Source organism: Rhinolophus sinicus, chromosome 3, assembly GCF_057876585.1.
Source record: "Rhinolophus sinicus isolate RSI-liver-muscle chromosome 3, RSI-T2T, whole genome shotgun sequence".
Taxonomy (NCBI): Eukaryota; Metazoa; Chordata; class Mammalia; order Chiroptera; family Rhinolophidae; genus Rhinolophus; species Rhinolophus sinicus.
Genome location: NC_142503.1, coordinates 40,970,009 through 40,985,287, shown reverse-complemented (window position 1 = coordinate 40,985,287; position 15,279 = coordinate 40,970,009). Strand labels below are relative to the sequence as shown.

The 15,279-nt window shown below is 39.4% G+C and overlaps 1 protein-coding gene across 5 annotated transcripts in view; it reads right to left on the bottom strand.

Annotated features, from left to right (window-relative positions):
* Positions 1-14,425, bottom strand: part of RNF180 (ring finger protein 180) — a 142,594-nt gene extending 128,169 nt beyond the window's left edge. The window contains exon 1 of one of the 5 annotated variants that reach the window (XM_019743764.3): positions 14,251-14,425. Coding sequence is in view for 2 of the 5 variants with exons in the window: in XM_088796521.1 (XP_088652647.1) it covers positions 12,415-12,420 (6 nt within the window). In the remaining 3 variants the exon portion in view is untranslated. Of the gene's footprint in view, positions 1-12,144; positions 12,242-12,414; positions 12,702-12,855; positions 12,875-14,250 lie in introns of those variants that run through there. The other 4 variants (XM_019743770.3, XM_088796521.1, XM_074328903.2 and 1 more) reach the window with 4 other exon arrangements.
* Between the last annotated feature and the right edge of the window lie 854 nt (positions 14,426-15,279).

Below are 15,279 nucleotides of genomic sequence, written 5' to 3'. Positions count from 1 at the left end.
AGCCACGTGCTTCATTTCATTTAAGTTCACCTACGAGCCAAACCTCTCAGGAAGTACATTATGCTGCATTTCACGGGGGGAAAAGCCCAATTCAGAGACTGCATTTTGATTTAAGTTCTCATATAATTCTAATTGAATCTAAATAGTTGTCCTAGCATACTATGTGCTTTCACAAAGTCCTGCTCCTGCCCCAGTAAACGCTTGCTTACTCACAATTAAAGTTAGAAAAGAAAAATGAGACAAGGTAGCATGTTTTGAAATGGCTTAGTAGATTTAGTTTTAAATAAAATTCTGAATATAAAGCAGAAGTGTGGCTATGGAAAATATCAATTAACTCTTCTACTAGATAAACTCCATTTGAATGGAAACACATTGCTGTAGCAATCCACCCAAAAGATGACACTCAGAGCAAGTGATAGTGCGGTGGTGGTAAATAAAGGTCACAGTTTGGATATGTATATTAAAGGGAGAACAAACAGGATTTTCCGACAGATTGAATATGGGGGCTTCAGAGAAAGAGGATTCAAGGATGGTTCTAGAATTTGGGGCATGAGCAACTATAAGGATGGAACTGCCATCAACTGACATGGGGAAAGATGCAGGTGGAACAGGAGTTCAGTTTTGGATATATTCAGTTTGAAATGGCCACTCATCTTTCAAATAGAACTATTAAGTGCACAGCTAGATTCAAGAGTCTATAGTCCCGAAGGGTGACTGAGCATGAATTTAAATGTGGGATGGACACCTAAAGCCATGAAAATGGATGAGATCTACAAGGCTGTATGGATAGAGAAGAGAACCCAGCACAGAGCCTGGGTTCATTTAAATTTTCTGGGGATCTAAATTTCCCCTCAATTATGGCTATTAATTCTCACTCATTTCTTCCTGAGTTTTGTAATGTTGGACTATGAATTCATCTTTACCACGAGGCCTGTGTGGGACCTTGTTTGAGGACCTGTCGCTCTAGAAAGCACAATTTCACAGTGTGTCTGCCAGGTGGTCAAGGGACATCACCAGCACCGCAATACTTTGTAGGTAAGTGTCTCAGTTTAGGGTTCCTTGGCTCACCCTGCTAGTATAAATTCAAGTCCTAAAGTCGCAAGTTAAAAGATCCTCTGGTGATTTCGAGGCTGTCAGAATCTGAAAATGGATAAATAAAGGGAAAGAATCAAATCAAGCCCTTATTCTTCCTTTGCTATACAAACTATTTCAGTATACAAGTAGATGGTGAGAAAATATTCTTCAGTATAGAGGCATAATGCTAATAAAATAGGATGACTAATATAATCTCAATTTTTAAACCCCTAATAAAATGGTGGACTTAGGGGAAAAAACCATCAATGGATACTAAACCATTAGAAAGAAAGGATGATGGAGCATTTTGTAATGAGTTCATAAGGCTATTGCCTTCTGAACTCAAAGATCAAACCTAATATCATAACTAAATAATCATAATTAAAAATAGGACAACATTAATAGTTTGCTAGGGCTACCATAACAAAGTACCTCACAACAGAAATTTATTTCCTCACAGTTCTGGAGGCTGGAAGTCTAAAATTAAGGGGGTCATCAGGGTGAATTTCTTCTGAGGCCTCCCTCCTTAAATTTTAGATGGCTGCCTTCTCCTGTGTCCTCACATGGTCTTTTCTCTCTAGGCACATATCCTGGTGTCTTTTTTGAGTCCAAATTTCTTCTACTAATAAATAAGGACACCAGTCAGATTAGATTAGGGCCCATCCAAACAGCCTTGTTCTAACTTAATCACCTCTCTAACGCCACTGTCTCCAAATACAGTCACATTCTGAAGTACTGGGAAATAGCTTTTCAACATATAAATTTGGGGGGATACAATGTAGCCCATAACAACAACCAAACATCACGTGCCCCAATGTAATTCAATCAGAAGTACTCAGCACCATCTATAACATATTCTTTATAAAAAACAAACAAACAAAAAATTAACCTGACTGATCAAACATTAAATTTAAGAAGTACTTTATGGAGACTAGAGGAATGTATTAAATGATACCATGAGGATACAAGTAGCCAAACACAGAATACGGGAAATTCTACAGGACATATGACTTGGTTTTTTCCAACAAATAAATGAATTTTTAAAAGAGGGTGGAGAAACATAACAGATTCAAGATACCAATCAAATGCAATGTGTATAACTTATTTGAATCCTGATTCAAATAAATCAACTCAAAAATATAATTTTTGAGATAATTGGGGTAAATTACACATAAACTAGGTATTGGATGATAAGAAAGAATTGTTGATTTTGTGGATGTGATATATAATGCTATTATGTTTTTTAAAGGCCTTAGGTTAGAGATAAACGTAAGTTTGGGTACTTATAGGCAAAATTACATAATGTGAACAAAGACACAAGAATGGAAGAATAATAACTATTAAAGCTGGTTGATGGGTACATGAGGATTCATGATACCATTCTCTATTTTTCTGTGTGTTTGAAAATTTTATACTTCTTTTTTTTTTCCTTCCAACTCAATGAACAAGCTTTTCAGATGAGACTTTTTTCCACCTTCTATTCAGAGACGAGGCCAATATAGACTTCCTTATAACCTCTCCAAGTCAGTGGATCACATTTTTTTCTAATCTACTTTTCTACTAAGAATGTCGCCCTTCCCAAATCCTGGCTTTAATTTGGGGCTCTCATATCTCAACTCCTTGACTCATGTGTATCCAAAGCCTAATACAACCCCTAGACTAGTGAGCCTAGCAACCTCACCCTAACACCAAGGGTAGTTTTTATGACATCTGTCTACGTGCCAAGCTCTCCCACCCTTTCTTGGGCGTTCTTTTACTTTGTTACATAGTCATCTACACATCTATGTAGCATATAATCAATTATTTCTAGAGAAGTTCTTATTTGTGGCATAGGTTTTCAGGTTATCATAATTGAAAGCCTCCCTTTTCTGTTAACCACTGCAGAAAACCCCTCTAATTCCTATTAGGCAATGTCACTCAGAGTTATAGTCATGGTTTTCGGATTTGTTCTGAAAACTTCAGATTCCTGAAAGGAAGGGGCAACAGGGAGGGAAGAGAATTAAGGTGGATTGGGGACAAAAACTTCCTTGTCAGCTCTTTCAAACAGGTAGAATGGGACAGAATCTTTCCCTTTAACAGTCCAAAGAAGAAATATGCAGAGAGGAAGGTATTTCATTCTATATACTCCATAAACAATAAACAAATGCGTAACCTCAAAAATTCTCAGCCAGCAATTATGGCTCTGGTCCCTAAGGTATAACTTTATGGAAATCTGAAGTATTTTCTTCTCTGTCTCTTTTTTTAATAGTTAGACATTTACCATTTATATCCCTCACACAGTGACAACCCCCTCCCCCCATCCACTACCCCTCTGACATCGCACACAGCCATTACATTTCCACTGCCTCTATTGCTAATGCTGTACTCCGCTTCTTGTATATATGTATATATGTGCGCGTGTGTCTGCATGTGTGTGTGTGTGTGTGTGTGTGTGTGTATGTAAAATTGTATTCTCCTCTGAAGGCTGAAAATGCAAAAGGCCTCATTGTTCTCCTGCTGCTTTCAGCAGCTTCCTAGTGTTGGCTGTACTGCCCAGGCCACTGCCCATGCTCCAAGGCCAGCAGGCCAGCATTTCCTCAGTTCCTGCACTCCACTGGCTCTCCTCCTGCTCCTGCCCCTGGACCCCTAGAAAGCTTGCCTCAAGTGGCCAGGAAGTACTGCCATATCCCTCAGGTCTCAGCTTAAATGCCCTTTTCTGGGGGAGGGACGGGGTCTTCCACATTATTTTTTCCAAAAGCCTTTCTAGTTCTCCAGAACACTGATCACACTTATTATCTGTTCTGTGTCTGGCTTCCTTGCTGAGTTGCAAACTCCTTGACAGGCTAATCTTCTGTAGCGCTAGAAAAGTATTGGACACTTAAAGGTTGAATGAATGAATGAATGAGGAAGCAAGCATAGGCAAGACCAAAAAAAAAGAAGCCATTCTTTCCTAACTGCTTAAAGTCAGGGCACAATTTATGGGCATCACCCGAATAAATTCAGCAAACACTACCAAAGGAAGCTGGTCCCAGCCTCATAAAATTATTATAGAGACTGACTTTGTAGAGACTCTATTTTAGAGCACAGACTGAGTTTCATGACATCATATGTGGTTTGATGACCATATGTGACTGGATGTATTCAAATTATTTATAACCCTCTTTATGAAACTATCCATCAGAAAATAGTATTTTTCTCTTTTTACTTAGCAATAGGCCAGAAAGTGGCATATTCTATGTATTTTTTTAAACCCAAATCTCTACATATAGAACGTGAAGGGGTTGAGATCATTTAAAATAAGTACTAGCTGCTATTTTTGAGTGCAGGACTTAAGTGGTATTAACGCCTTTAATTATCAGGACATTCCTATGAGTTAAAGATTATTAACTTTATTTTACAGATGGGGAAACTGAGGCCTAGAGAAGTTAAGTAACTGACTTCCAAAACTATTTCCCCCATTTTGTGAGGAGGAAGTTCTTATTTTCTGCAGTCTTAAGATTTCTCAGGACAGAGTGAGATGGACTAAAGTCCTTACTGAGAGGTCAAAGGTGAGATGGGGAACGTGCTTTCTTTTAAGTCACTTACTGGAACAGAAGAGGCAACACCTATCATTGGCTGTCCTCTCCCATCTGCTGGCAGCTTAGCTGACCACAGTAAGAAAAGCAGAAAGTAGGTATGGAAGCAGCGACTAGCTCCAAGCGTCACTGAACTACATTCAGGCCCAATCAGTTTGTGGGAGAGAGCAGAAGTGCTCTCTTTAAGCCATTCTAAAAATAAAACAGGGTCCAATAAGTCAAGAGAGCCCACCAAAACTCTGCACACGTGCCTACCTCACCATATGGATGTTAGTGCTTTAACCTTTGCTTTGCTTTTGTGTACTCCCGCCCTTTGGAATTATGGAATCCACATTATGACATAACCAATTGCTATCATTTATTCTGTTTTTTCTTATAAACTTACCACTATCTGGCAGCAAATGTTTCTGCAGACAGCTGTTCTATACAGTCTTTCAGCATGGATCTCCTAGAAATTCAGTGATGCTCTTAGATGGTGTAATAAGATGAAGTTTTTGCTGATAATCCTAAAACAGCCATGCTACACTAGTTGTTTTTTCCTGTCTTCACCTTCGGTGATTTATGTTGGTGATGCCCATATATTGTGCCCTGACTTTAAGGAGTTAGGAAAGAATGGCTTTGTTGTTGTTGTTGTTGTTACCTATGCTTTTTTGCTTATCCCCTGGGAGGCTCCTGAAATATGCAGGGTTTACCTTACCTTCTTTAAGTGTTTCCAGACATCTGACGTACCAACTTATCCTACATTATGAACAGTTACTGAACAGTTACTCATGACTCTCAGTAAATCCAACATCCATAATTTCACAACAAAACTTCCCATGGTGATTAGCAAGATCTCCTAATGAAATCAATTCAATTTCTAAAAGTTCTTTAAAGTTCAGGTTTTTGAGAATGACATCATTTAAGAAAGCTGCAGTTGCACTTTTCCCCTCAGACAAACCCTTATAGGAACACCAAAATATCAATTGATAAAAGCAATGCAATGGTTAAATATTTCACTATTTGCAGAACCCCTGAAGCACAAATTGAGCACACAGATATAAAACACGGTATTCATGTGACTACTACCTATCAAGTCTTTAAAATGAATGTTATATTACAAGTCCTTTCAATAATAAATCTTCCTTTGTTTCACAGTGTTTCAGAGGTTTCATTTCAGATTGCTTTATTTCTTTTTCTTCCTATATATTTCGATCATGGGGAGAGCTGCCCAGATTGGGTGTAAAATAGACAAGGTGAGGAAATGACCCACGGTCACTTCACTTTTCTGTCCACCTGCTCAGATCTGTGGTGGCAGAGCTTCCTGACGTATAAAGCACTCTGTCTAGTCTCCCTGTCTCTAATGGGCCTTCACCACCTGCCTGGTGCTCTGTTCTCCACCCTGCTCTTCAGAGGGTGATCTTGCACTACTCTATTGCCTGTTTCTTTGGGAGAAGAACTGACATGACCCATGAAAGTGACTAGAACCGCAATGCTGCTATGTATTATCATTGGGTTCTTTGTGTCTCGGGTCTCCAAAGGCTCTGTGGTACCCACCACAAACCCCCTATTCTGCCTAGTGGGTTCCTGAAATTTGCCAGGAATACAGAAAATGAGAGAAAATCCAGCAGCTCCTGCTTGCAGAGCAGTATCTGAGAGTCAGAGAGGGATGTCTTTCCCATTTGCTAGTTGGTAGAGGACCTGTATATTGGAGGGAATTGACTGAAGGAGCAGAAAGAAGCCTCTTAGCCTGTATGCATCAGACAGTCCATAAAAACAGACAAGGGTGGGAGAGGAATATGCCGGTGCTGATGCAGAGAAAAGTCCTCTCGTAAAGGACAGTCACTGCTTAATTAAGGCTATTTTCTCCTGGTTTTTAGGAAGTTTTTGTTTTGTAGTGAGTTTTCCTACGCCTTCATAGGAAACTAATGAAAAATGAGAAAAGCTACACTGGAAGCCGCTATTTAGATGCCATTTTGAACTGGGAAACTCTTTTACATAAATTTTAATTATTAACTTAAATATTAACAATTTTATGTATATTCCAGGGATAAACTGTGTAACATGTTTATTTCATTTATTTATTTATATCCTACCTTATCTAGAAAGAATTCAAGAAAGTAAGGTAGAAAATTGCAAACCTTAGGAAGACCAAGGTTGTGACTACATGTAAGTCAAAAAACTGTTCCAAGAAACAGTCAAAATTATTGATAAATTTAAAATATTGATATCTTTCTGAACTTCAGTATAAGAAAATAAAAACAAAATTAAGAGACAACCCATGGACAGGCAGAAGAAATCTGCAAATACTATAAGGAAATAGTTAATATCTACAATTAATTCTACAACACAAATTTTTAAAAAGACACATATCCAACAGAAGAATGAACCAAGAATATGAAAACACAATTCTCAGAAGACAAAACCCAAACGGCCAACAATCATATGAAAAGTGTTCAACTTCACCAGAAATCAGGAAAATTAAAATTAAAACAAAATACTATCTCACACCAATCATATTGGGAAAACTTTAAAAACCTAATAATACCAAGTATAAAAAACAATGTGGAGCAACAACAAAAACCTCCTAAACTACTATTATGGGTAGATACAACTAGGCACAAGCATTCTGGAAAGCAAGGTGGCAAGATTTGGTAAAAATGAAATGTGTACCTATGCATTTACAGTTCTATTTCTAAATTTGCATGTGCATAAGAAAATATATCATATAGAAATGTTTACTTCAGCAACATGTTATGGTAGTAGCAAAAAATTGTAAACAACCCAGTGTTCATCAATAGATTGGATAAATACATTTTTGTTCATTAATTCAATGGAATACTATGCAGCAATAAAAGTTAATACACTAAAGATGTATACATATCTAGAAAAAAATTCCAAGGTACTACGTTAAACAAGGAAAAGGCTGCAGAAATATACTCAGTGAAGGATACACACAGCATGGTAACAGTTACAAAAAAACTTACAGCATTGTGCAACAATGTTATATTTTGTTTACTGATACATGCATATGTAGCAAAAGTATAAAAACATGAATGAGAATGATAGACACCAAGTTTAGGATGATGGTAACCTCCATTCCAGCTGGGTCCTAAAGGATAGAGAGGATTTAGACAGCAAGTAAAGTGGAGAGGAATGGGCATCTTGAGCAAGGAAAATAACATAAACCAAAATACCAAGTTGGGAAAGGATACGGTTGTTTGATGAACTAAATGTCTAACGTCTGACTAGAGCAGAGAAAGCTTTATTTAGGACTCTAAGTCTCAGCTAGTTCTAAGTCAAACAGGTACAGCTATGCAAATATTTATTTTACAATTTATATAATCTCCAGAAGGCAAAAGGTCTGGGACAGAGTAAATTGTACCTTAAAACCCCAAATTTGGGCAGCATATGGCCAGAAAAAAAAATTTCCTTTAGTTTTAATTTCTATCTCTATGAAATAAACCTTAAGTAGACAGTCCCCAATTTACTCATTATGTCACTGGTCCACATGTCTATGCTAGTCACTCCATGTTGACTAAATGAGTGTCATAATTCAGTTCTGGACCTTTGGATACAATTTTTCCACAGGTTTCTAAATAGGTCAGGCAATTCTCATTCAGAGTCTCATGTTTATCTCAGCTATTTTTAGAAGGACATTTTGAAGCTTCTTTAATGTAATATATAAAAGATGTATTATAGAAAAGTAAACTTGAAACCTATATAATTTTACTAACCAATGTCAACCCAATAAATTTAATAAAAATGTTGACAAAAATCTATGCTAATGATCTATTGGCTGTTTCTAAGGTTTTTCCAGCTATCAAACCATCAGTGAACTAATCAGTTAAAGAGATTACAGAACCTGCGGACAGTTCTATTATAATTAGAATAATCTCTAATATTTCTCCATGCTACAGATAAATTTAACAACATTTTTGAAATGTAACCCTTCCAATTTTCACAGCTAGGTTTTTAAAGACAATATTCACGTCATTTCTTCAAAGATTTTCTAAAAATCTAAGAAAACAACAAAACACCTTGTTAACTAAATGATTAATGTTTATTGCACTAAAGATACTCAATTTTCATCAACATGATTCTATTTTTGTATACTTTATTGTATACTAGGGCCAAAACAGATATTTAATGTGGGCATTTTTATGTCCCATTTTAGTGGGGACTGCCTACTTATTGGGGCTGTTTGATGAGGGGCAATTTTGATTAGTTCTTAAAAATGAACATTACATTTCCAAATGGAGAAAGAAAAGTGCCTGTTATACTTGTAACAAATATCCTCATCCCTCCCTGAGGCAATTAACTTCTGCCCAAAGTGGCAATCAAAGATGAAGGTCAGAAATTAGAGTGAGGGTCGGAGGAAAGGTACAACTCATAGATGGGATGAGATTGACATGGAGCACATCTGGGAGGCAAACCATGTGTATAACCAGGAAATAATCTTTACCACCATACTTGCTTATCGTAAAGGAAATCTCTGCTTGTCTGCTGATAATTTACATGTCACTTCAATAGTCTGACTCAAAATCTGACTTTTCTCCAAGTTAACCATGCACTCGTAGTTAAAAAGAGAGATTTAGCTGTCAAATAATGAAAAAAAAACTTTTTTTCCATTTAAATATCAAAAGGATAGTTCCCTTTTTTTTATATGTTCCTGATCATGAATTTATTGTGCAGTGGAAAGGAGTATATTTGTAGCCACAGTATTATTCTGTTCTCAAGCTACAGACTGCACAGAAAATTCTCTGCTTCTGTTCCCTCAGAAAATGATGTCATATTTGTTTATAATAAAACTCCTTTTTAATGATTTTAGAGGACCAGGCCAATATCTCTTAACTGCTAATATAATTATAACAGATTTCTGGCACTTACAGTATATATAATACACTTATAAAACTTTTTAAACAACCCAGAAATGAAGAAAATGAATAACTGGTGTCATCAGGAAAATTTATCATACACACAATTTGCTAATAATTCTTTTGAAAATAGCAATTTTATATTTTGATGAGGCCATTTTGACCCAGCCGTATTACACTCAAAACATATAATGTGGAGGCAACTTTTATGATTCTAAATTATTATAAAGATTTACATTTACATTTATGTGAAGTTCAAACTTTTATATTAAGTATACCCCCAACGTAATACTGTTCCGGTATTATATATGATTTATTTACTGTATTCTACTTAGAATAAATGATAGGTTAAGAGACAAATTATTAGTTCAAAATGTGTAATAACATACAAATGTACACACAACTCCAGCCTACAGGGAAGCATTGCCCCCTTCAAAGTAGTCAATCTGAGAAGGATGCAAACTTGTTCTAACAATGTTGTTATTATTTAAAATTATTTTTAAGCCACCCCTTTGAAATTGCCTTCATAGCCTTCTGGATAATCTTTTAAATATCCTTTAAGAGTGGTAAAACCTTGAAGGTAGAACTGAGTTTCGCAATTATGCAGAAATCATTCCGCCAAGTTTGAAAGTAAAACAGGTGTTCAAACAGAGTTACATACATAGTTTTTCTATTTAAAAAATACAAACAAAAAACAAGTGCTTACAAAAGTAATTCTAAAATTAAATTTTTATGTTGCTTATAAATTGACCAGAATTTTCAAAAGATTCAAGAGAATTGTGAATAATAGCAGTACTTTTGCAATAAGTAGTTAGCCCCCTAAAGTAACCACAAATAACCCCTCTCTTTAAAAACATCAATAACAGCATGTTAGGGGGAGGGGACAGTGTTTCAGGACTCGGTAGAGTCACCCTTTCAAGTCACAAAGCAGTTTTCTTCCAACGTTCAAAATATTTCCTAGATATTACTTCATCTAATTATCCAAATACCCCTTATGAGAGAAAAGACAGATTATCACTCTTTTTTAAGACAGCTAAGTGAAGGGGGTATAAGGGAAAGAGAATTGCAAGTATTTATTCTGAGTCAATAATTAAGTCTAGGCACACTGTGCCCTAAAATTTGTGCTATATAACTAGCAAAATTTAACTGATTTTTTTTTAGCTTTATGCTGCTTGATAAAAAGGCATTGTATGAGGTAGGTGTGTCACAAAATATTGCAGAGATCTATTAAAATGATTATTAATTCACTGCATACTTGCCTGGAAGAATTCTTGCTTGATTTATGAGAGGTACGTACTAAAGAGGCTAGTGTCAATCCTCAGATACACTAATAAAAGTCCTACATAAGACTATTTGATTAAGAAAAAAGCTGTTTTCTTTTAACACTCCTTGAATTTTAGAAAAATATATGTTCACCTTGAAAAACCAAATATATAAATGAAAGAGAGGACAATAAAAGATCTATTGGCAAAATCATCTAAGAGCAAACCCTCAGGAAACTTCATAAGTTGTAGATGATTCTAGCGAGATAAGAAAGCACAACATAATACGTATATGATCACAAGTTAATTTACATTAAAATTATTAAAATGACTATTCTGAATTTTTAATTCTTTCCTATGAGAAAAGAAAACTTGCTGCTCAATGTTTAGGGATACCTAAGAGCTGGCTGCCTCCATTCTATTTCTTAAATAAACGCTTAGGGTCTCTGCTCTGATGATCACTAAGTATCTCTGGGTCCCAGTGGCAGACATATTTACACAGGAGATTAAAGATTTGACAGATGAAAGACAAAGGAAGTTTAGCCCCTAGTACCACTCTAGTGATCCTATTCAACAACTGAGATGTTCTGGTCTTTTAAGTATCATCTGTAGGGGTACTTTTCCAGGAGTCTGAAAGGACTCCATTCTATTTGTTTCTTCGGGGGGAGGGAGGTTTTAGTAATTAATGAGTAAATAAAAATATAATGAGTATCCCACAGGCACTCTGCGCACGAAATTTTGTTTGAGATTGAGTGGCTGGACGGAGGACAACTCAGTCAGACGCGTTCTAATCACAGCTCCCACAAGTGCTGACTGCTTAGTTTTTCTATAACCATGTTTCCTCCTGGGTGCCTCAGCTGTCTAAGTCTATAAAATGGGATACTTTAATAGTAACCTGCCTACACAATGCTCCTTTGAAGTTAACTAATGAATGCTCTCCCGGGTGCACTTAAAACTATTAGATGTTACACATATACTTAGTACGATCTCCAAAAGGCCACGGTAATACACACGTGTTATAAGGCACTAGTAATAATCCCCCACTCAAGGACCATCTCCACACCTGCGCCCCGCTGCATTTCAGAGCTTACTGTGACCTCTGCCTAGTAGAAAGTTTGTACTCTCCGGACCCAAGGCTGCAACAAAAGCGTCTGCAATGCCGATACCGAAATGGACCAGACAAAAGAAAGTGGATCTGTGCAGAGGAAACAAGCCGTGGAAGGGGGTGTGTGCCCTCTCCCCACAAGCTCCCGTAAGATGAGACAGGACGCAGTTCCACACCTCGGACCTGGGGGGCGTCCAGCAGCGGACCCCGGTCGCCCACCCCAGTCTCCCTGCCCCCGGCCGGCACCCTGCCCTCCCCCACCTCGCTCCCGGCCCCTCGCCGCCCGGGCTCACGTTTCCAGACCCCGTGTAATTCCATCCTCTCCCGGGTTGCGCCCTGAGGCCGCCACGGAGAGCCTCAGGTGTGAAAGTTAAACCGCCGCCGCATCACCTGAGGCCGGGAGAGGAGGCGGGAGGCTCCGGGCCAGCCCAGCCCAGCCCTCGGCGCGCCCTCCCTTGGGCGAGTGCGGGGCCCGGGCGGCCGCGGCCGGGCTGGGCGGAGGACGGACCCCTCGGGGAGCGGCGCCCGCTGCGCTCCCCCGGCCTCGGAGCCGCCGGCCTTACCTGCATCCGCGCCCCGGAGCCCTCGGCTCCGCGCCCCGTGCCGGCGCGCTCGGCCGCCCGCAGCCCGGCTCTGAGGACTCGCACGGCTCGGGCGGCTGTGATGCTGCTTCGGAGAGACGGGAAGCGACAGGAGCCAAACCCCGCGGAAAGCGCTCCAGCTGCGCCGGCAGCGGGGAGCCCGCGGCCTCCGTCTCCGCGCCCGGGCTCTCCCAGCCAACACCGGCCCTGCGCACCCACCGCTGCGGGTTCCGGCCCGAGCCGCGCGTGGGCGGCGCCCCGCCCTGACCCCGCGCACACCGGCGAGCAGCGCAGCCGCGCGGGGCCCGGCGGGCCCGTGGGAAAGTTGTTCTCTCCTGTCGTCCCTTCAGCAGATGCAAGTGCCATCTCCCATCTCCCATGGTCTCACCCAGCCCTTCTTGGAGTTCTGAGCTCTGAACCCACCTGCTGCGGCTCTTCCCCGCTAAAATTGACAGGTGTCCCCAGGATCCATCTCCATGCCTAAGACTCCCTAAGGCAGCACCGCTACCCACCTGGTTTTAGTTTCCCTTTTGACATCACTATCTGAATTGCTTACCTTCTTCTACCTAAGGTTCCACCTATGTGCAACCGAGATTAACCACTGACGTGTTCTTCACTCCCCTCTTGACACATTTCAGGGGGTAGGGAGTTGATAACTGGAGGTCAATCAAAGTGCTTATTCAAGGAGCGAGGGGGCCTCTGGAGTAAATGTTGACTTGCCAGCAGTCATAAACTGTTTTCAGAGCAATGGCAATAGATGATCAAGACTACAAATAAAGTTTGGAATATAAAAAGCAAGTTTTATTTATTGGCTTGAGGAAGGAGAAGGAGGCTACAGATGAATCTCAAAAAACTATGTAGCTTTTTCTGCTATACAGAAATTTCCATTTGCCTGAAGTGGCTTATTTGGAGTCTTGTCCCAAGACTAGGACTGTACACATTGGTTTCCCACTTGAAAATCTGATGAAATCAATAACAATTCCAAATAATCACCATCATCACGGTGTGACGGGCCAACCGCCACAAGTCGATCGGTTCCCGAATGGGGGAGTGGGAATGAATAAAAGACACTCTCACATATGATGATGGCGATCGCGGACCCCAGTGATGCTGAAGTCACTTGAGTTTATTTTACTGCACCCATATAAGCAGTTTGAGTACGTGCAAGTATGTATTAACATAACAAATGTAAATTCTTTAACCTTCACATAGAGGATACAAAATTTACTGAAACTCTCACAAGTAATTATCTTATCAATTGCCCTGATAGGCATCAGCCTTCTGTGTCCGGGAACTGGCCGTTCCCACCACATTCCTCAGCAGCTTACAAGCTCAAGCTCCCCCAGGTGCAGGCAGAGACAATTGCCTCAGGGGGAGGAAACAGGTAGCAGAAACCGAGCCATTCTGTAAAGCTTAGAGTCACCTGTAACCATGGCTCCCCACATCACGGGAAAAAGAAAGTTACAGACCAATATACCTTATGAATATTAATACAAAACTCTACAACAAAAAAACTAGCAAACCAATCCAACAACGTAGAAAAAGCATTTTACAACATAACCTAGAGGGATTTATCTAAGGAGTGCAAGATTGGTTTAACATGCAAAATTTATCAATGTAATACACTCATAATAGAAGAAACAATAAAAACCACAGGATCACCTAAATATATGAAGTAAAAGCACTTGATAAAATTGAACACTTTTGTGTGATAAAAACACTCTACAAACTAGGAATAGAAGTGAAAGCCCCCAACCTGATAAATGCTATCCTGAAACAACCAAAACAAACGAACAACCCAGAAAGCAAACATCTTACTTATGGATGAAAGACTGGGGTGGCCAGGTAGCTCAGTTGTTTGGAGCATGGTTAATAACACCAAGGTTGCCGGCTGGATCCCGGCATGGGCCACTGTGAGCTGTGCCCTCCTTAAAAAAAAAAAAAAAGATGAAAAAATGAATATTTTCACTTTAGATCAGGAATAAGACAAGGATGTTCGCTCTTGCTACTTTTATTCAACATTGTACTGTAGGTTCTAGACAGGGTAATTACACACGGAAAGGTCAAATATCTAATAGGTAAAAGGGCAAATAGAAGAAAGAAAATTAATGAAGAAAACCAGGACAACAGTTCTCAGAACTTAAGGGCAATAGGACACAAGCTCTCAGCTCAGTGGTTAAATATTATCTATACCAAAGTGTATTATTGGGAAATTTCAAAGCACATGGTTAGAGAGATCTTAATAGCTTTTAAGGAGGAAAAAAATGATCATTTACAAAGATTCAGAAATCAGGAAAAAAGGGGGGGGGCAGATGGCTCAGTTGGTTAGACTGCAGGCTCTCAACAACAGGGTTGCCAGTTCAATGGTGGGCTGCGCCCCCTGCAACTAAAATTGAAAAAATGGCAACTGGACTTGGAGCTGAGCTGTGCCCTCCACAACTAGACTGAAGGACAATGACTTGGAGCTGATGGGCCCTGGAGAAACGCACTGTTCCCCAAGAGTCCCCAATAAAATATTTTTTTAAAAAAGAAATCAGAATGGCATTGGACTTTTTAACAGAAACATAAATAAAACAAATTCCGAGGGAATAGAATTTACAATCCAGAAGTTAATAAACTATGAGGTCAAAAATATATATTTTCAGGTATAAAAAGTTTTAAATGTTCTTCTCATGCATTGTTTCTTAGAAAACAGTTGGAGGATGTGCTCCACTACAACAAAGGTGTGATGTAGGGGGTATGACAGAATAAAATGGTGCAGGTTATACCCAAGACAACTGTGAAGGGCAGAGTGGTCCCCAAAAGATGTCCACATCTCAATCTCTGGAAACTGTGAACATGTTACAG